Source organism: Lachnellula hyalina (genome assembly GCF_007821495.1).
Source record: "Lachnellula hyalina strain CBS 185.66 chromosome Unknown contig00102, whole genome shotgun sequence".
NCBI classification, from domain to species: Eukaryota; Fungi; Ascomycota; class Leotiomycetes; order Helotiales; family Lachnaceae; genus Lachnellula; species Lachnellula hyalina.
In genome coordinates, this window is record NW_022157216.1 from 74,436 (window position 1) to 95,793 (window position 21,358).

The 21,358-nt window shown below is 45.7% G+C and overlaps 5 protein-coding genes across 5 annotated transcripts; 4 read left to right on the top strand and 1 right to left on the bottom strand.

The window, feature by feature from the left end:
* Positions 1-911: 911 nt before the first annotated feature.
* On the top strand, positions 912-1,638 carry RPL23B (60S ribosomal protein; the record flags this gene model as incomplete). The annotated part of the gene is made up of 4 exons (XM_031151449.1): positions 912-958; positions 1,036-1,282; positions 1,446-1,523; positions 1,606-1,638. Coding segments are annotated over 4 exons (405 nt in total), but the record flags the coding sequence as incomplete, so codon positions are not given.
* Positions 1,639-9,819: 8,181 nt separating this feature from the next.
* Positions 9,820-10,539, top strand: LHYA1_G006513 (uncharacterized protein; the record flags this gene model as incomplete). Its single annotated transcript, XM_031151450.1, has 2 exons — positions 9,820-9,968; positions 10,020-10,539. 2 exons carry the CDS (start codon positions 9,820-9,822, stop codon positions 10,537-10,539), a joined length of 669 nt encoding a protein of 222 aa, XP_031004020.1.
* A 1,908-nt stretch (positions 10,540-12,447) lies between these two features.
* On the bottom strand, positions 12,448-13,362 carry LHYA1_G006514 (uncharacterized protein; the record flags this gene model as incomplete). Its single annotated transcript, XM_031151451.1, has 1 exon — positions 12,448-13,362. The coding sequence occupies one exon, from the start codon at positions 13,360-13,362 to the stop codon at positions 12,448-12,450; it is 915 nt and encodes a 304-aa protein (XP_031004027.1).
* A 620-nt stretch (positions 13,363-13,982) lies between these two features.
* Positions 13,983-15,822, top strand: TIM50 (Mitochondrial import inner membrane translocase subunit; the record flags this gene model as incomplete). The annotated part of the gene is made up of 2 exons (XM_031151452.1): positions 13,983-15,173; positions 15,226-15,822. The coding sequence occupies 2 exons, from the start codon at positions 13,983-13,985 to the stop codon at positions 15,820-15,822; spliced, it is 1,788 nt and encodes a 595-aa protein (XP_031004015.1).
* A 3,119-nt stretch (positions 15,823-18,941) lies between these two features.
* On the top strand, positions 18,942-21,077 carry mtr_1 (N amino acid transport system protein; the record flags this gene model as incomplete). Its single annotated transcript, XM_031151453.1, has 5 exons — positions 18,942-19,120; positions 19,256-19,585; positions 19,653-20,365; positions 20,421-20,546; positions 20,614-21,077. 5 exons carry the CDS (start codon positions 18,942-18,944, stop codon positions 21,075-21,077), a joined length of 1,812 nt encoding a protein of 603 aa, XP_031004028.1.
* Positions 21,078-21,358: the final 281 nt, after the last annotated feature.

Below are 21,358 nucleotides of genomic sequence, written 5' to 3' on the forward strand. Positions count from 1 at the left end.
TTTGGCTCTTCATAAGGCTTGCGCAGGTTTTGCTTGCATATAGGGTGGTCAAGACTGCATTCCGGCTCTTTATCTTTACGAACTTTGCAATCACTTATATGCCGACACTGACCATTGAACCATTGCTGGCTCATGATATCAGGCACAAGCCACTGAATGATCTCTCATCATGCTCTGTATCTCTATAGCATAGAAAATAGCGAGTTGAATTGAATTGAAAAATCAAATCAGGGAATACCAAAATATTTGTTATTGTCTCTTGTGACTCGCAAAAGTTCCAATTGATTTTCTCACCATATCCCTAGAAGTCATAAACCCAAACCTATGAAAATTCCATATTCACTCCTGTAAAAGTAAAAGGACAGAATGACAGAATAGAATAGAATTAAAAAAAGAGTGAAGTCGATGAGTTGATGTCGATGATGAATTTTCATCAAATTATTAGTGCGCTCGCTTAAGCGATTAGGGTTTCCACCAAAATCTTGCCTCGAAACGCAAAACTTTACTTTCCGCGACATCGACAACGCAAGCAACTCAACGACTACCGCTACGAAGCACATCTTTGATCGACCCGAACAAGATTCAACGTAGGAATAATGGCTAAGATCTCGTATGTTATATTTTTCCTTTGAGATTCTGCGGTGCGATGCGAGGACGCTGGATGTGAGGGAGAGGGGCTTTGGATGTGCGAGGCGTGGAGGGTGGGTTGATGATTGATGGAGAGGACGGGGAGAGGGAGGGCATTTGTGCGCGAGAATATGAAGGGAGGAGGAGGAGATGGAGGTGAAGGATGAGGATGGCAGAGGTGGCAGATGAGGGGATTGAAGTGGAGGCATACGGATACGGATTTGGAGAATGGATTGCGCATTGCATTGGAAGAAACAGATTGCTGATTCTCATATCCTTCTAGACGTGGTGCCCCCGGCGGCAAGCTAAAGATGACTCTCGGTCTCCCAGTGTACGTCCCCATATACCTCCCTGTACCCGTCTACCTCTCTCTGCACCTCCATTTCGCTAACTCTTCTCCTCAAACAGCGGTGCAGTCATGAACTGCTGCGACAACAGCGGCGCTCGCAATCTCTACATCATCTCCGTCAAGGGTATCGGTGCCCGCCTGAACCGTCTCCCGGCCGGCGGCGTCGGCGATATGGTCATGGCCACTGTCAAGAAGGGAAAGCCCGAGCTAAGAAAGAAGGTCATGCCTGCTGTTATTGTGCGCCAGAGCAAGCCATGGAGACGCACTGATGGTGTTTTCTTGTACTTTGAGGATAATGCTGGTGTGGTGAGTTTATAATTTCCTTCTTTGGGAGCCGGGTTAGTGTGGAATGGAGTTTGGGGTGGGTTGTGAGATATGTGTGGTATTGGTATTGGGGACAGTGGATGTTTGGGAATGGAATGGAAATTAAGGGGATATGAATGATGGATGGCTAATTTCGTACAAACAGATCGTCAACCCCAAGGGCGAGATGAAGGGCTCAGCCATCACAGGACCCGTCGGAAAGGAGGCAGCTGAACTATGGCCAGTAAGTTCTTTCCCCCAAAACTGCCCCTACACCTACACCTTTCCCTGTCCTTCGTTCGACACCGCTAACTATTTCTTTCCAGCGTATCGCAAGCAACTCTGGTGTCGTCATGTAAAAAGGGTTACGCTTCTTTGCGCTTTCGATTTCGACTTCGGGGTTCTGGGTCTAGCATGGAATGGAATGGCATGGGATTGATACTTGACTTGACTTTTTGAAACTACTCGCGCTCGCATTGCATGGGTATGAAAGCAAGAAACAAACAAAGAATTGAGTGCATTCCACCACAATCACGATCACGATCACAATGATATATGCTGGACTTGGTAATTTGATTCGATATACATGTGTCTGTGTCTGTGAAACGAGAGTGGAGGGGTTTGGTCCGGTCCTATGAAATGGATGAAGGGATACTTTGTTACAGAAGCTCGTTGGTTTGTACGAGGGAAGCGCGACGAGGTGGGTAGAGGCAGTATCTCAAACGAGCGAACCTTCCCAGTGGGATGTTCAACCCTTCCCTTCCTCCTTCCTCCTCCTTTCCTGCTACAGATCCACTCACTACCTGTCCCAGCCCAGTATTCCACATCGCCTAGACTTCACTCACCCCTTCTCTCATTCCATTACATCGTATCCTACCCAGTATTACCTACCGGCACTTTTTCTCCCTCTCCACCTTTCCTCATAAACCGATCCAATCATCCATGCCATTATACCCTGCTCCTTAATTACTTACCCTTTGCAAGCAGTACAATAGATCATTATGCTATGAGTGAGGCTCAGATGGAATTTTTGCTTGGATCTGTGAAAGTGGATGTAGAAATGGAGTTGCTCGTTTGTACTTGCTTGCGAGGATCCATCCACGATTTTGTCAACGCTTTTGAAGTCGGCTTTGATTTGTTATTTATGATTCGGAGCGTTCCTTGTTCGTGTCTCACTCTGCGGGTTTATAGATATCTGCCCAGCTTTCCTTACTGCATTTCTCGGGTGCTTGAATCATTAGACAAACAGGATAGATACTATTGCGTCGACCTCATATTAGCAATGATTTTTGACTGAATATATCTGATTGCTGCTCTTTGGAGTTGCTGTTTTAAGAGCGATATATGTGGGGTGGGTATTTGCGTGTGTTTTCAGCTCTGGGGAATTGTCATGTAGGAGAAAGGGGGAAGTATATAACCAATTTGCTTTTGAGTGGTTGCTCTTTTCATCTTTATACAGTAGTAGATGGTTGGACATGGCTTGTTTTGCATCACCACTTGTTTCAAGATTGATGGCTAGGGTTGGTAAGATTGGTATTGGAAGACTATTCACGCAGTTCATAAATGGAATTGGGATATTTGTACGAAGGCCTGTGTGCTTCAATAGGTGTAATGCAGAGTTGGAACGTTTATTCTCCTCTCCAATTCTCACCGCCAGCGCTTATATTCATTGATAGTTCTTTCTTATCTCGTCTCTATTTCTCAGAATCAGTAAATACTAGTCGTATCTTTCCAAGTATCTCTTTTTGTTGTAGAGCTAAGGACGTAGATAAACCTAGTGAAACGGATATAATTTCTTCGCTTTCCTCCATCTTAGCGCCTGTCTGCACCTCTACTGCTAAAGTCACTTTGGTATAAAACGGCAAGTTTTAACACGTTTTTTGTGAATTGAATGTTGTTTCTCAATAACAAATGGACTTCCAGACTCATTTAAAAAAAACGGGCATTCACTGTCAGTTCTACGGAACCTAGGCATGGAATTCGCAAAGTCTTAAGAGGTATATAAACCACGTTCTCCCTAGTTTCTCCCCCCCTCCCCTCCCCTCCCCTCAATCTATTCTATCAATCCATGCTGTCAATACTCATGCTGGTGACCATGGCATACTCCACAGAAACCCCATCAACTAGCCAGCTCTCCGACACCCTCATCAACACACCCATCGACACACCCTTCAACCAAAACCTGACCCCCTACATGCCCACTGCCTCAGAACACCTCCTCACATTCAACATCCAAGCAAGACTCGACGCCCGAGACGTACAGAGCGCACAAGAAATGCTGGACCTCCATTCACAAAAACTCCACATCTTCACTACCATATCCCACCGCTACCGCCAAGAGTTCTTCTACCGCAACGAATGCCAAAACTGCCACGAACTCCCCGGGCAACCTCCCGGTGCTGCAACAAGCCATGTACGCATGCGGCCCCGGCCGTCGTGGTGCGTCCTGCAGGAAATCGATCATATGTATGTGCCGGGGGAGGTCTTGTTCGTTTTGATAAAGGCGTTGAGTCAGAGGTTTATTGCTGCGGAGAGTACTTATATGTTTGAGGCTAAGCAAACAAAGTGTGCTGATGGTATGGGGATGTATCGTGCTAGGATTTAGCTATTGTTTGGAATGGAGTTGATGGATGGTTGGATATGGAAATGCGCTTGTGTTCTTTTGTTATATGGTCTTTGGCGGCAAGCCACGACTTTCAGGATTTCAGACTTTTGTGAATAGTCCCACGCAAGCATCGCGTAGGATGATTGCACAATACCATTGTCTCCAGATTTTGGAATGAATTGTATACTCTTTGCACAGAACAGTCACATTTCTTTGGATGGAAAGTCCAATAGTTCGCTCTTTGCTTTCTTGGCCTGGACAGCAAGCTAATTATGTTCTGGATTTCAGTACTCAAGATAGTAAAAATGATATAGAGATGAGATAGAGCTTTGGAAGTCGTTGCAGTAGTAGTGAGAAGTGAAAATTACGTTTTCCTGACACTGTAAGTAAGCTTCTATGCGAAAGTTGTTTTCCACTTAGCATTCATAGGTCGCTCAGAGTTATTAAGGAGAGAGTATTGCGTTTATACGATTTCTAACGTTCCTCCTAGGTACGATATTTAAACTCTTGTCAATAGATGTTTCGGGTGGCTGCGTTAGTTTGCAGTCAGTCTTGGGTATCTGTACTTCACCTGTTTGTTGATATGGCGAACGGAAGTGATTTGTTTATCACTTTCTTCGTCATTATGCCTTAAGTCTTGCACGTTAGCCATTAGTCAATATGTATTACTCATGAGTAACAGCCTCTTGTTCGAATAGTATTTAATCAAAGTCTTGCCCGTATTTTTCTACACAATACAGTACCACCAATCAAATCAAAATCACTCAAAGCTCATCGTCATGGTGAGGTATGCTAACAGCGCCCAAAGCTCCGACGAGCCGTCCACTATCGTCGAAAGTACATTTCCGGATTGGGAACCGTTCAAGCCTACTGCAGAAGAAACATCATCTTTGAAGAAGCTCTATCATGAATACATGCGAATGCAAGAAGGCGAGGACCCAGATAAGTTCAAGAAGCCACGCCGTCCTCGCCCCGAATATAACGCCATATACTGGAACCAAATGGCGGAGATCTGGAAAGAGTACATTAATCGCAGCTGGGCAGAACTCTTTGAGCGCTGCCGATGTCGCAAATGCGGTGAACCCCCTGGGCCAACACCGCGTTCTCCTTGGAATAATCGCGAAATCCAGCACGCAAAACGTCGGCGACCAAACAACGGTCGGCCGGGATGGGTTATGATTCAAGAACTCAAGCAGGATAGCGTATTGCGTCACACAACGTTTCGAGTTGTCGGCGTCCCAGAGGTACCAGGTAATCCGTCGGGGTGGATGGATATGGAAGAGCTGTTGTATGACAGACAGTCCTTGTTTGAAATGGCTGAGTGTTTATATAAAGCGGATGCAAAGGGTACGAGATGTTCTAGACATAGTAGTGCAAAATCTATCGGGCCATGGTTTTACGAACCTAGAGTCAGATGGGGATGGGATGAGACATATGCGTTGTAATTGAAAAGGCTTTTGCGTTGTTCTTTAAACCTAGTTAGTCCTGATTTTGTAGCAACTAAAGTATTGCGTTGCTGTTTAGTAATCTCTAATTTCCGTATTAATTACTGCTTCTTGATTTGTTGTAGACTAAGTAAAATTTATTTGAATTCGCTGAAGCACCATAAGCAAGCTGCTAAAAATACGAGATGTCTGAGGCCAGATCCCAAGAAAATTGGTTTCAAGGGCTTCTACAGGTTGAGGGCTAGGGCTGTAGGGTATTTGGGATGATATGAAGGTGTTAGGGAATGGAAGTTCTCTTGCGTGGTTCTTGGAGTTAAGTACACCAGGTATATGGTAATATAGTATTGAGAGAACTTCAACGTTGCTATTTTGTATTTCCCCTCGGTGCATTAAAGGATTGTTGATTTTATGGCTACTGCAAAGCTGCCAACTAAAGCAAGTAGTTACGTTTACCTAGATTCTTGAAGGGGGATAACGGGAATGATAAGTTTGCAATTGCTGGACCAAAGATTTTAGTTTCTCTGAGTTCTAATCTCGGAATCCAAGAGCAAAAAGATAGCGGAAACGGAAGTTGTTTTACATAGTGCCAGTCAGCCAGGAAGGATAAATCAAGGACAAGATGACTTTATATAACAAAATAAGGTAGTTGGCTAAGGCGAAAGGACGAGTACAAAGTCTAAAGTAAAGTCAGATCACTCTATCTGAGAAATAAGGTAAGAAACACTAGCGTTACTAAATCCTGGATTAAGAAAATGCTTGATAGCTGAAGGGACTCTGCGTATGAGCCCAATATCCTTCCCCTCTTGATTGTGGATTTTAGGAACTTGTGTAGAAGTTCACGGCTTCGTGCGTCCTCAATTTCCCCATTTTGGAGGCCAATTGTGTTTCAAACTCCTAATAAAGATAAAACAAAACAAAATCCGAAAAGCATGAAATATGACGGAATATCTACTCGTCGTATCATATCTCAAAACGATTACGTGCACAAATAAGCAAAAAATAATAATAATAATAATAAGAGATCTAAGGTATTGACGGAGTACAGGCAGCTGTATTGAGTTAAAATTGTACCGGATAATTGATCTACATTGTCCCCGCACTGAAATATTGAAATGTATGTTGTTTGGTTCCCATTTTGTGTTGGCCTTCTCATCTGACGCGTAAATTGTTGTTAACTTGTTACCGTTTACAGAATTTCGCGGTAAGGGCGCCCCTGACTTCGTATATCGTATCTACTCGAGTAGTGCATCGCATGGAGCGCACGTGGTACACGTGGCACCCCCTGTGTTGGTATCACAGGCGGTGATACATAGAACGTGATCACTTCTCTACTACGTAGTATAGACTTGATGCTGGTTGATTGATGCTTAGCATTTGGGTGGTGTTATGGATGCGAAGAGGTGATGCCTCTTCGCTGACTAAGCTACGCTAAATCACATGAGCTAGATCACATGACTAGAAAGGTTGGGGAGGATCCTAGGGCGGATCCCAGGGCGGATCGTATATCCCAACACCCTGCATGATACCTACCCACGTTTAACCTTTTGACATAGCATGCATAGGCGAATCCGTCTAACAAGAAGTCGTCTGGAACGGTAGATGGCCATATAAACCGAAGTACAAAGCCCCGTATTATGGCACGTGCTTTCCGCGTCAAAAATGCGCTCCTAGGGATACTCCGCACTATAGTATCCAGGGATTTGGAGATCTTCATTGTGGCGACTATATTGGTTAATTTGTGCTTTGATTGGCCAGGCGAGCCAGGGTACGATTTACTATATTGGGTAGAAGATAAGCACTAGCCTTTTAACTCAAGAGGAAGGGAAGGGATTTGGACATAGCTGTATAACCAACGAGGGCGTATGTGATGTGAATACGGTAAGGTTTTCAAGGGACTTAGTCTTTCAGAGGACTGTAAGTCTCTATAGCCTGGAAGTTCAAGACTGTAAGCACTAGGCAGGAGCGTTGGGGAATTGTAAAACCATAGCCTTATAATACTAGCGTTGGGCCAGTGAGGAGCTAGGACAGGGGTTTATAAACAGGACGGGAGAGGGGAGGGGAATGAAGACGCCGGTATGTGGAAAAGTGCTACTACTCGGTAGTTGATTCCAAGACATAACACCTTTGCTGCCTGCAATTTGTTATCAACGGTGTTTTTTATACATCTATACTACCGAAATATCTGTCCACACGACGTATATCTCTTACAATAGTAGACTCTGCAAGTGCTTCGTCCCTACTCATTCTTTTTTTAGTCTAATATTACATTAACTTAAATCTTCGAGCCAGAAGGAATCGATTCGTGGTTCTTTGGTAGCCTCCTCACGCTCCTCGTCATCCGAAAGGAGATGCATTGTTAAGTCTGAGCGCCAAGCTGAGTTTACAGAGTTTGTTCCGGAAATGGGGCAAAAGGATTGGTACGGCTCCTTACATCCTGATCACATTACTCTAACGAAATGTAGTTAATGAAAAGTTGATATTTAACAGCAATCTGTATTTAGTTAGAGGATCTGTATTTGGGCGGCTGTTAGCAACACTTCTCTTTGTCTGATTGGTCAGCCCTCTATCAAGTGAAGAGATACCGATATGCAATGCAGTAGAAACGGTAGATCTGATGCATGGCCAGGGAAGATCGGGTACAAAAGCGAAGAACCCTGAGGTTACTTCGAAGTATGTTAGCAGCTGGAAAGGGATGTTAGCAAGCCTAGTCCAGTCACCTGGATTCAAATTTTAAGGCAGTAGCATCATTCAGCCGTTGACACGGTGGAGATGTATGGTATGGATAATATAGCCATACCAGGCGTTAATAAACAAAGAAGATATGGAGATCATTTCTCATACGAGGCGTCCGTTCGCGACAACAATTGCTTCAATGCTAGACCGATAAGTGTTGCAAACTTAAAAAAAACTTAGTTGTGACCCGGTTCCTGGTACGCGTCCGTTATTCCCACCGGCATATGGCGCTGATGATATAAAGCTAAGGTGTCTTGCCCTACAGTTATCTTATTTCCGGAAACCTTCTCGCCGCATGATTGGGTAATTGCATAATGTCCACTACTTTCGGGTGGACAATCCGTGTTGGTTTTTAAGATCTGGCCAGTTTAGACGGTACTTTCCGGTTGCAAGGTCAGGCAGGACTCAGGCTGAATTTGCAGTACCTAGGCTATCGGCACTATTAAATTCAGTGCTGAATTTAATGATTCTTACGAATTGAATTCTTGCATTTAATAACTCTTACTGAATCTATTAATTAGTTATATAGAGGATAATAATATCTAAAGTAGGTTAGGGTTAGCTATTATTTAGTAAAGAGAAGTGATATCATGATAATTATCACTAGTATAGTTCTATAAAATAGTATCTTATGTAAAAATTGGCCTAGGTGGTCTTTTAACGGCTGAAATAGGTTTAGTTTATGCGTACTAGGCTTAATCTATGCTTACGTGATAAGGAATAATGCATGTATTTAATAAGGTTAAACTGATTAATTCCTGATCGATTCCGGAATTTAAGAATGTATTCGAAAATAACGATTCCATATCTATCCTTGTCCCCAGCATAGTCCATAGCCCAAACCGTTGTTCGAAGTATCGTAAGTTACCCCATATAGAAGCACTATGACCTACACGGAGTAGCTTGCGAATCCGACTAAGAGCCCCTTTCTTCTCCACACATAATAGGGCCCCCACATAATCATTTACCCCGAGTCAGCGTTTCATCACTCCTGCTTTTAAATATGAATTAATTGATAGGTTGATATTCTATTAGTTCAGAGCTATTCGGCACCTTCCGACTTTAGGGGCGAACCCCCACGCCGTTTACAAGTTGTTGTGCGCCGATGAATTAAAGTTACTGTTTTTGGCCACCCTGTTCTGGGATTCTCATACTCGAGCGATTGTGATCTTAAATATCAAATACAAAGATATTTCATGTCTTCTTTTTAAACTTGTTGCTTCATAGCAGAGCAAATTACACAAAGTCGAGGATCCAGATCCACGGTCATGGAATACGGAGTACCCCGCGGCCACAACCACGGGAAAGTTATCAGCTGGGGCCCTTGCCCTTCAGCCCATCTATCGTAAAGTAATATACAGAGTACGCATCCAGTGATGCCCTGAATCCCCTGTACGGTTACGTACCGGGTTCAGAGCCCTGGACGAGTCCACCTTCCGAGCCCTTGCCTTATAACATTTGTGCTTACATCATGAACGATACCTTGCGATCTATAGAATAGTGTTATGCATCAAAGGATCGGGCCCAAAGCGCTGCAAATCACCACAATACAAACCCTGTTTCTTTTCCCATATAGCCGCGGACATTTCCTAAATGCCTGCACCTGTCATGGTGCATGGTACCCGGCACTTTGCAGATGTATATATGCCTTCCGCCACCGTTTTCTTTTTCTTTTGACTTACGCACCCACCCTGCCTCTCATTCTCTCGGACCACCAGTTGCACGAGCGTTTGTGAACTAGAACATCGGGACCTAACATGCCAAGGATGGACACCCAACATAGTGAACTAAGCATCGAGGATGTACTGTCGATACACAGGCATTGGATCACAAAATTATATATCGAAGACCATATGAACGAGCAAGAAATCGTTGACTTGCTATATGAGCGCCGGCTCACCGTCACGTAGGCTCTTACGCCCCGCTTTCTCCTTCCACTTAATAATGACAATTATAGACCATCACAAATACAACGCTGTCTCCGAGAATGGAACTCGACGACGACCACTTCACCATCTTTCTGTTCCTCAAGAAGCACTTCAAGCCTGCCCTCTACCACAGACTCTGACGATTGGCATGCACTCCGCTGCCCATCCTCCCCGTCCTCCATTTCTACATCCGTCGAAGAGCCCCATTTCGCGGAACTGTATAAGAAGAGACCACTTCCGTCCCTACCATCATCTCGGCCTCTGATACCCCCAAAAGTCTGCAAAGAAAGAAAGAGGCAATCTACAGGCTACACTCGAGACTCGCTGGAGACTCAATGTCATGATGGTTCCTTGAGAGAGCCTACAAAGGTTGGGATGAAGCCAGGGAGAGGTGTTATACCGAAAGGACCTAGTCCACTGCAGATATATGCTTTAGATCAACAGAGTCATGAACGACTGGCAGTGGGGTTGGGGAGGGTGTCTAGTTTGAGGGGGATTGACATTGGGGCGCAACGGGGAGAGCGCAAGGGAAATGAGAGTGGAGGTTAAAACAGTGCTGGGTTGAAGATGATGGCACTTGTGTTTTTGTGGGATATAAGATATAAGAGAGGGCGTATTGTATAATTGACTTAGGGAAATGATGTGAATTAGCGATGGGCGCAACAGAACTAGCGTGGCGTGGATAACTTTCTTTTGTCTATATCAATGACAGGGCGGCTGGTCCGTTACGAGTCAGTATTGTTTTGGATGAATGGGAGGAGTATACGAGTACGGTAGAACATGATACCATTGATTAATACCGCCCTGAGACTTTGCTGCTCTGTATGTGGGAATTTTAAAAGAGAACCACTGGTCCAATAGACCTCGCATTCTAAACAACACCAATAAGAGTCGCTGTTTAAACTCCCTCAAACCACCACTCCGCCTCTGGAGATTAGCACACCAACCACCCTATCAATAAACTCGAGGAATCTAACCCAAAAATAGTTGCACTTTCATCTGCACCATCCCGACTCTGCTCAACTCCCACCCCCCTGAGAACAACTTTAACGATCCCACCAACAAACCCACCAGCAAACCTGAAGCTACCAACCTAATATGGATTGCTTCTCCCTCTTCAAAATGCACCCCCAACATCGCCCCACCCCAAGCAAACGCTTCGCCGTCTTCCTCTCCCCAACATCCTCAACACACCACTTCCTCGTAGGGCAGAGTTGGGAATGGCGAGGCACATTCCAAGAGTTCATGACCATTCAATGCTCTTCGTATCGTTGCAGATAGCAAAATCATAATTCAAGAGCACACTGAAAGGGGTAGAACCAATACATTGAACTCCCCTAGTAGGTTCTCGCACAGGTCATCGAACAGACTGCACTCGCGAACCTTCCCCACCCCAGTTGTTGAACGACGAAAAGTTCAAAAGATTTTTCTACTCAAAAGTGCCCGAGGGTCAAAGTTTCGTGAACAAGCGAAAAAAACCGAAACGTCCATTCATTGGGCGTAGCATTACGCTACATGGGGTCTTTAACAACACGTACTTATATAAAAGTGCAAAACCCAGCGTGTTAGACAGCAGCTAATCTAGACATTGTTGCACTTCGCAATATATCCAAATTCTCCGACAGGTTCATACCATTCCTGATATAGGTGCATGAATGACAGCCTGGCAAGCCAGGGAAAAGGCTTAAGTCGTGTGTTATGGTCATATAGACCATGGGAGATATAAGAGTTGGTTGTTTAGCCGTAGAAATTTGCAGGCAATATTTGCAGCGATGACTATGGATTGATATACAGCAGGTAGCGAATAGTAATGAAGAACACGAAGTACACTTCCCTAGGAAAGTGGTTCTTGGGTATAAATAAATGACTTGCCAGATATAACCTGACTGGCCTTGGGAGCGGAGCTCTAATCGCCATGAGGGAGTGATACACAGCACGGCTTCCTTTCAATAAAATAGCACCTCCGAGCTCACCACCAAAACCTGAACACTCCTAAAAGGTTACTGGAGAAGGCAGCTGACAGCCACGTGGGAGAGTGGAGAATTCCACGTGGCTGGCTCACACGAAAACGTGGACTGCGATGTGCAACAAAATGAAGCCATTTTCACCGCCACTTCGAATATGGAGATTTTTTTTTGTGGAGGCGAGGAAAACGCGGCTGTGCGGCTGTGCGCGTTGCGGTGCGCTTTATAATGAGATGAGCTGAGCCTCTAGGAGAAAGAAGCGAAAGGATCGAGAGATGTGGCGAAAGCGTTTGCGATCTGCAACAAACCCGGTGAACACAACAAGAAAACAGACAAGGTCCCAGCATACATCACATAGGGCCAAAGTATGAGGAAGATTGGGGGTTTAACAAATTTCATTTGGTAATCATTCTAGAAGGCAATCAACTTTGAAGCCTTGAACGATAAGTAGTAATGCTTTCCGCTGGTCCAGAACCAAGCATCCAGTCGAATATCAACCGAAGATGGCAACGCTCTTGCTAAGAGCCTTGCCAAGACCGTTCATAAGGACTGCATCAAGCCATATTTGGTCGCTATCCTTGTCCCAACCTCGTTCAGGGCCCCAACCAACCACTTTATCGTGCTGAGCCACTACCTCGCCGAGTCCGGTCATCATATCTCCACCCCTCTTGACCGAAGGCCAAGCATCGAATTCCACGGTCGTGACACTGGCAACTACCTCCAAGACCGAATTCAATAGCTCTGCGGAGAAACGCTCGTATGCTCCCTCACCCATTCGAAACCCCTTGAAAATTGCATCACTGGGATCGCATTCTACAAAAACCTTCAAGACCCTCACGGTAGTACAATCAGCAAGTCCCAAAGCATCATTCACAATCCATCCCTGTGGCGGATTATTGAATCCAGGTCCCAAGCGTAGCTCTAAAGAAGTCATAGAGGCCCTATAGTGTGCGGGAAGGCGAGCAAGGAGAGGCTTCTTGGTCTTCAAATAGCGGCCTGGGTACGTAGGGAAGAGACGAAACGTATGTGTGCTGAAGAAGTGATGTGCTGCTTCATGATGTAGTTGGCGCGAGACTCGAAAGAGGGATAGGAGCTTCTGTTGATTGAGTAGAGCGAAGGTATGAGGATCGAGATCAATTACGGTAGGAGCAGTCGAGTATACGAAGGAGTATATCTTGTTGCGCAGCTCGGAGGGGAGAGCAAGAAACCGAAATGACTGGATTTTGGGTCCTAGGGTCTCATCTTCGTCTTCGGTTGGGTACGCGGAGGGATATGCGGAGGACAGTGGAGTTGTAGACGTGCTTGCAATGGGTTTGTTTGGTGGGGCATGGCTTTTCTCTGTCACAGCCGTGGGTTGTGGTGCTGCTCCAATTCGTCTCTTCGCGCGTGGCCGACTGCTCGCAGTCATTGTGAAGGCTCTCGATGTTTAAATGAAATTGAACGGCAATCGAGCGGCACAGTCTCGAGAATCTCAGTCTTATGGGCAAGTACAATTGTATTATTGGCAAAGAGGCCAGCTATGTAGGAGAGGGAGTGAATTGGGTATTGTGGGATCGTAAGTAGGTGTTGTATGTATTGTATGTAATGTCGACGTGTAACGGGATCGAATTGCTCTTGACCAGCGCTCCGAAAAGCACCGGCCTAACATCCAATTCTTGAACAAGCCATAGTGTTCATCTCCTCAGCTTATACAACCTTGCGTCCGTGGAGGAGGTCAGGAACGCAGTGTCAAATTTCGTGATCTGAGTGCAACTTTGAAGAAAAAAAAGAAGAAGAAGGGAAGAGGAGCGGGGAAGACTTATAAGGAAGAATGCGAAAATCGGCAGTGGCGCGCACCTTTCCCTGTTGAGATTAGCGGCATAAATATTTCACGAGCATCAGAGCATCGCCAGAGAAAGTAGGGAAGCGGTACACGTACCTAGTGATTGAGATTATATTATCACTATTGACTTTACGCTCAATGCTCCTTCTCCCCTCGTACCTTCTTCGCTGAAGTCTACCACGCCATTCTCTACTGTGCTGCCCATTATGTTGTCAAGAGTACTCGCCCGATCAGTGCAAACACCACGACTCGGGGCATCTCCTGCAGCCCTTCGGATAGCCTCATCGTCGCAACTATGGAGCCGGTCTATGGCCAAGAATCACGAGCCAAATTATGGCCAGAACAAGCCTTCGAGTAATGGGAGACAGTCTGGAAATAATCAGCCCTCAAAACCAGTTGCTGCAGGTGCTGCTGCGACTGGAGCTTTCACACAGCAAGGTTCGCAGGTCAACAGCAAGTTGGGAAAGTCCGAATTCTCGAAAAAGCAGGAGGAGTTAAGTGGAAATGCATCTCCGGAACAGAATACCACACCCAAATCCCAGGGTACGGGTGCAGGAAGCGTGAACGCCGCTTCAAGGAAAGGGGAGGATCCAGCATTCTCGAAAAAGCAAGAAGAATTCAATACTACAGCCTCTCCATCCGAAAATACCGCTCCTCAATCTAGCTCGCCGTCTGCCATCGATCCTGCAGAAGCTCAAGCTCAAGCTCAAGCTGAGGCTCAGATTGGATCGCTACCAGATCTCACAAAAGGCATACCCTCCACCTGGGAATTTGAAGCTGCTCAGCGCCGGAAGGCATCCTCCTCGCCATTAAACCTGACAGAAGCTCAAGGGGGAGGTGGAAAAGGGCAACTCCCAGATTCTGCATACGTCTCCTCGGCGGAACGAAACCGGAATAAGCGATTCTCATATATGTATCTCTTCTTTGGTTTTGCAGGAGCCAGCGGCACATTATTTCTTGGGCGCAACTGGGAAACACCAGAACTGGAGTCAGAGCATCCAGACGTACCAAATGGAATGACTCCAGGGTTGATGTGGGCTCGTGCAAAGGCTCGGTATAATGATCTATTCGACTACTACCAAAAGCCAACCTTCCAAAAGCTTCTACCTGACGTAGACCCAAGCTTTGCACGAGATTATACTTTGGTGTTGAGTTTGGAGGACTTACTGATTAAGGCTGAATGGAGCCGAGAACACGGATGGAGAATAGCGAAACGACCAGGTGTTGATTATTTCTTGCGATATCTCAGTCTATATTACGAAATTGTGATCTTTACCAGTCAACCTTGGATGATTGCGGATCCGGTCATCAAGAAGTTGGACCCATTCCGCATAGCAACATGGCAATTGTTCCGCGAGGCGACACTTTACAAACCAGAAGAAAACACATACGTAAAGGTATGTTATATTATTACGCACTTCAGAATCGAATCAATGCTAACGTGGGTAGGATCTCGCATATCTCAACCGTGATCTCTCCAAGGTCATAATCATGGACACAAAAGCCTCACACGTCCAAAACCAACCTGAAAACGCGATTGTCCTGAAGCCATGGGAAGGAAATGCCGACGACAAAGAACTCGTCTCATACATCCCCTTCCTCGAATACATGCCAACGATGGCGTACAGCGACGTACGAAAGGCCCTCAAATCCTTCGAAGGAAAACATATTCCCACAGAGTTCGCTGCGCGCGAAGCAATTGCACGACAGAAGTTCCACGAAGAGTTAAAATCAAGAAAGGCTCCTCGGGGTTCCGGTACTAGTTTCCTCTCTAATGCGCTAGGAATCAAGGCCGGGGGCATGATGGAAAGGGACCCTAACGAGCAATCCACATCGGAAGCCTTTGCCCAAGGCAAGATGCTCCAAGACGTAGCACGGGAGCGAGGCCAGCGAGCGTACGCAGCCCTTGACAAGGAGATCCGCGAGAACGGCGAGAAATGGCTAAAGGAAGAAGCGGAAGCCATGAAGAAACAAGAGGAAGAGGGTATGAAAGCTATGAAGTCTGGCTTCTTGGGCTTCCTTGGTACCGGTAATGCCGGAACATAGGTAGCCTCGCCACGCTTATGGGAGATGAAAAGCTTCATGTATATCATTTTGAGCGTTTTGACCGGTTAGGTCCTCATCCTCTCTTCTCTACTCATAGCGGGCTGGATATATCGATGGCGGGCTGCTGCCACGGGGGCTTGCGGGCTCGGTTTGTATTATAGGAATGTTATAATAATATGACGTAGACTTTGTATGTGTTGCAATCAGTTCAATGTCTTTGTGGTGTGGGGTATACTTCGTTTCAAGTGCTAGGTTACATGCATATGTACCTATGCATCTACGAGCCTGCGTGCATGCAGCATGTCTTGCTATTTTTCTGGCCCCTGTACACTGCTCACTGCACCACTCTAGCGGAGCAGGAAGGGCAAATTGTAACATCCATCCTTTCATGACTGAACTCTACACACGAATTGATTACTCACTGTCGTCTCTTCTCACCTCATCCTACCTTATCTATCCTGTACGAAGCTTCCATCGCACCATGCAATCTATATAAACAAGGCTTTTTTACTTGCTCATTGTTTTCAACTCTCTTTTATAATATGATGAACATACCGTCATACATGTTCTAACGGACGCTCTTTCTCGTATTTGCTATAACGATATCTAGCACTCATTCTATCCGCAAACTTGTAACAGCTGACTGGGATGCGAGAATGTATGTCATTGGTGGCATAGCTAGGTGGAAGTAAGTTCTCTCTCTTTTTTACATGATGACATCCTATGTATGTTTTTGTTTGTTTAAAGGGAGGAAGGAAGGAGGGACGGAAAGAAATAAAGGGGTTTAAGGGAGCGTGACAGGTAGTGTGTGGTGTTCAATTTCATGGTGCTTTTTGCGGTGGGGGAAGTCCTTGATATAAGTGCGGTGGTGAGGGGTGGGGGTTGGGAGAGAGTAAGGTCAGTGGAGCCGGAGGGGGAAGGGAGGAAAATCAGGATAGGTTTTATAACCTCACCTATTAGTGCTGCTTTTTCTATATACTATATGGCGCTTTGACTAGTGACTTCTTTTATTTTTAACCTTGTTCTTTTAATATAGTTCTGAAAAGAGAGAATGAAATAGATGCTGAGTTGTAGCAATTGAAGACATGATATGCAGGTTTAAAGCATATATGCATGTAAAAGGCAAATAGAATAAGAGACACTCGGACCGTCCTGATGGTTCAAGCATGCGTCCCGAATCCCGAGGCAATGGAACGCCCTGCATTGCTTGCAGTGCCAAGAAGATGTTCCGTGACTTTCGGGTATGTATCCTCTAGCTTAATAATAGGCCCATTATGAGCAGAATAACTGTAATGTGATTACATGAGAACTACTTAGATAGTTGTAAAATCGCGGTACTGATTATTTCTTGCGATGGGCAGTTAATCCGGAGTGAGATCTAAGCCAATGTAATACTTATGATAAACGTTATGGTACAACCAATTAGAATGTGCGTGGGACTTGTGCGCATGTAAGAAGTGGATCGGCTAGAAGGCCATTCTTGAATAATACGTTGAGCATCGGATCACTTTCATAGTTTCGGACTCTCGGTGAGACTAGAACAAGCCGTCTAGAGCCGCGCCCCTCTCCCACACTTTCGGAAACTCGATACCTACTACCTAGTCGCTTCCGTTGATTACGCTGCTTCGAAAAATGACGGGTACGGGTGTCAGTCTGGTAAGTATATACACCTTCCGCTTTCGTTCAGACGAAGCGATGCTAGTTATAGGTAACGTTTCGAGCGTGATCAGCTCTATTTCCCAGGCCTTTCAAGTGTCGGGTTCTGATTGGGTACTATTTATGAACAATGTAATTTGCTGCTTTGGCGGGTTCTTTGGACTAGACTAGGGTTATGGGAAGACTGCATCCGAATCAATAACATCAAGACCGCTAGAAGCCTTCTAGAATCTGCGGAGTACATATGGAAAGATCATCTATTGGTCCAAGCCTGTGGATTTAGACCGGGAATGTTTCGATCAAGAATCAGATGGGTAGATATCTGGCTGACAGCAGTAGTTTGATTTCCTTTTGAGGAAGGTATATATATATAAGGGAAGGGCGCGCGCCGAGGGCCCGGTGTACAGAGCCTTCCTCGGAGCATCCTCCCGCAATTAGTATTTGAGATGGGGGGGGGGGATGAAGCGGGGCAGGGAGAAATGTAAGACGGGATGATTATTGTGAGAACTGCCCGTCTTACAGCATTATATCTGGTGTATCGCTTGATAATAATACGCGGTTTAAAAATATTATAGGCCGCGAAACAACACACAAGAAGATATCGAGTCATACTCAAAACTGAACCTCTTTTTTGGTTTCTTCTTTGCTGGGAAGCGTAAATTACATATGTGCCGTTTCGAAACCAGTGGCGTTACAACCCCTCTAGTTTGACGTCGAGCCTCGTGCGCCTTTCGAACCCGGGCCGTTTGATAAGCTTTTGCTAAGCTTTTGCCAAGGTCTTGGTTAGGCGGCAAATGTGTGGCTGGGCCGGGGACGTTAGCAGATATACCTACTTAGGTAGTGATTCGCCAGCTTGTATACTCGTATATCGTATGATTTAAAAGTAACAACACCATGGCATGGACTCGATGGTCTGGATGAATTGTAGGATGAGGTGATGGTGAGCACCTTCTTATGTTCCTATCCCTTCCGCGGTTTGTCAGTCGCGATACTTTACGCGTCGCAATAATCTTTATAAAATCTTCAAGTGGGAAAATTACCTCCGTACCCCATAGAATAGAACAGGGTTGTGAGATTCGCCAATCAGATATTTATCAATGAAGCGAGGTAGTAGGCGATTGTACTTCGTAGATTGGTCCAATGCTTTCCCTGCAGAAGCACGGCACGCCACTAGGTATCATCACCAGTTCAACATCTCGAATAGGCAGGTAAATGTTACAATCCTGGTATATTGCTTGGTAGCTAGCTTTCTCTCCTTTGCCTGAGCTTCGGTGAGTACAAATAATCTGACACGAGATCCCCATATGTATTCCCAAGAACCGCCGAGTTCCTTCTATATACTTTACTCATCAACCTCTGCTCCTCTCTTCTTTCTCCTACACATTGATCACTTGCTCGCCACTACAACACCTTAATTATTGGTAAAATAGAGTACTGGTATACTCTAAGCTCGTATTGGCATCATGTCCAACCTTGCGAACCTTGCTCTTGATGGTGGGGACCCGCGACTCTCTAAAGATGCTGAAGATCCCGCGTTGAGGAAGGAGGAGGGGGTCTTCTCAACAGACTCAGACCAAGGTATCACGCCTGCGATTCGACCCCAGAATCGAGTTCCACATGACGCCTCTATCAGTTTTGCTGAGTAAGTATATTTCCAGCATATCTCTGCGACTTGAATCACCTATCGTGTAATAATAGACCGGATCTCACTTCTCCCCCAGTCTCTTATACTATTTGGTCATAATATTCTGCAGATATGCTAACCCACAGCTTACAGATACGCCTACTATGCCGCAAGAACTCGCGCCGAAGAAGAAGAGCACGTGGGAGACATCGCCGCGACACAAAGCTGGGTCCAGATGATCTTCCCCAGCAAGTCGGGTATGGGAGCAAGCAATGTTTCTGGCGCCGAGAAGCAGGGTGCAGAAATCAATGCAAATACGAACTTGGCCAAGGCTGAGAACCGCAACCATATCACTGCTGAAGAATGGACGAATGCTAGTCGTGCATTGAGAACTGCAACGAAGAGTGCAATCTTCTACCTTATTACTACGGATATCCTGGGACCTTTTGGACTTCCTTATGCTTTTGCTACCACTGGCTGGGGGTAAGTAAAATGAAATCCTGTTTGCAATTCTAAATGATGGATTATAGCAAACTGACAAGCTCTGCAGTCCAGGTATTACCCTCTTTACAGTTTTCGCTGTTCTTGCAGGATACTCGGGATATCTGCTATGGACCATTTTTATGGGCATGGATTCATACGAATTTCCCATCAAGACTTACGGTGACATGGGATTCCGCCTCATGGGCCGCTGGACGCGCTACCTATTCAACATCCTGCAATCGATCCAACTGATCCTAAGTGTGGGACTCATCATCGTATCTAACGGCGAGGCTCTTTCACAAGCAGCCAAATTTAAACTCTGCTTTGCCATCTGCTGCTTAGTCTGGACTCTCGCTGGCTTCTTCTTCGGCCAAGTTCGCACATTGCAGAAGTTTGGCTGGTTGGCTAATGCTGCTGTGTGGATCAATGTTATTTGCATGATCATCACTATGGGCGCTGCTGCTCACACCGCTCCTAATTATAAAGGTGCTGCTGAGTCCGCTGGTGCAACTCTTAACGGTGGTACATCCATCACTCCCGACTCCAATGGCGTCTTCCCTGGGGTTCAACATTCGGCTGGACTTCCTCCTTCCGGTGGCTTTGCTGGTAGTGTCAACGGTGCAATGCAAGCTGTTTTCTCATATGGAGGTGCTATGATCTTCCCCGAGTTCATGTCGGAGATGAGATACCCGAGAGATTTCTTGAAGGGCATGTGGGCTGCTCAGTCGTTCATCTATATCATCTATATGTTTTATGGCCTCTTCATGTATGGATACCAAGGTAAGTTCCTCGCCTCCCGAGACAATCCCATAAAATTACTGACAGTTTCTTACAGGCCAATACGTTATCAACCCAAGTTACCTAGGAATCGGAAAGTATAATTTCCAAACTGCCGGTAATGTCTTCGCAATGATTAGCGCCCTCATCGCAGCCGCTCTCTATGGCAACATTGGCATCAAAGGTACTAACTCTCTATTTACCAACCCCGTTCCCCGTAGAACAAACACTCTAACACATTCCTCTTCCAGTCATGTATAACAGCATTTTCGTCGAACTATTCCACGCACCCCCTCTCTCCACCAAAGCCGGAAAGCTCGTCTGGGTCGGTCTAATCCCTGTCTACTGGTCCATCGCCTTCGTGATCGCAGCTGGTATCCCCGATTTCTCCGGCCTCACCGGCATCGTCGCCGCCGTCTGCATTCTACAATTCACATACACCTTCCCGCCCATGCTGTCCATAGCTTACATGATGAACAAGAACACTGCAGGCTCGTTTGATCCCGCTACTGGCACCGAGACGAAGAGCGGGAAGGGGATCCTGAAGGGCTTCTTTGCCGACAAGTGGTACTTGAATTGCTTCAATCTCGTGTATATGTTGGGCGCCCTGGCTATGGCGGGGTTGGGCAGTTATGCGGCGATTGAGAATCTGATTGCGGCGTTTAAGAGCGGGGCGACGAATTCGTTTGTTTGTAAGAGTCCGTTGGATGGTTAGGCGGTGGATGGGGAGGTGTGGGATGTGTAGGGAGAGGATATACTGTATAATCTGGCGGTAATGACTATTAAGAAGGTTGGAATTAGATGAGTTAAGATGAGATGAAATGACGCGGTGCTTGCAAAGTACTACAAAACCGAAGTGAAGAGTTTTATAGCCTGTGTATACTTATATAAGCAGCTAAGTCGAACAACTTATCCAGATCTCAAAATAATTAACTTTGAATATATACCTCTAGCCGTAACTTGACTTACGTCCACTTGAGTATTTATATGGTCACA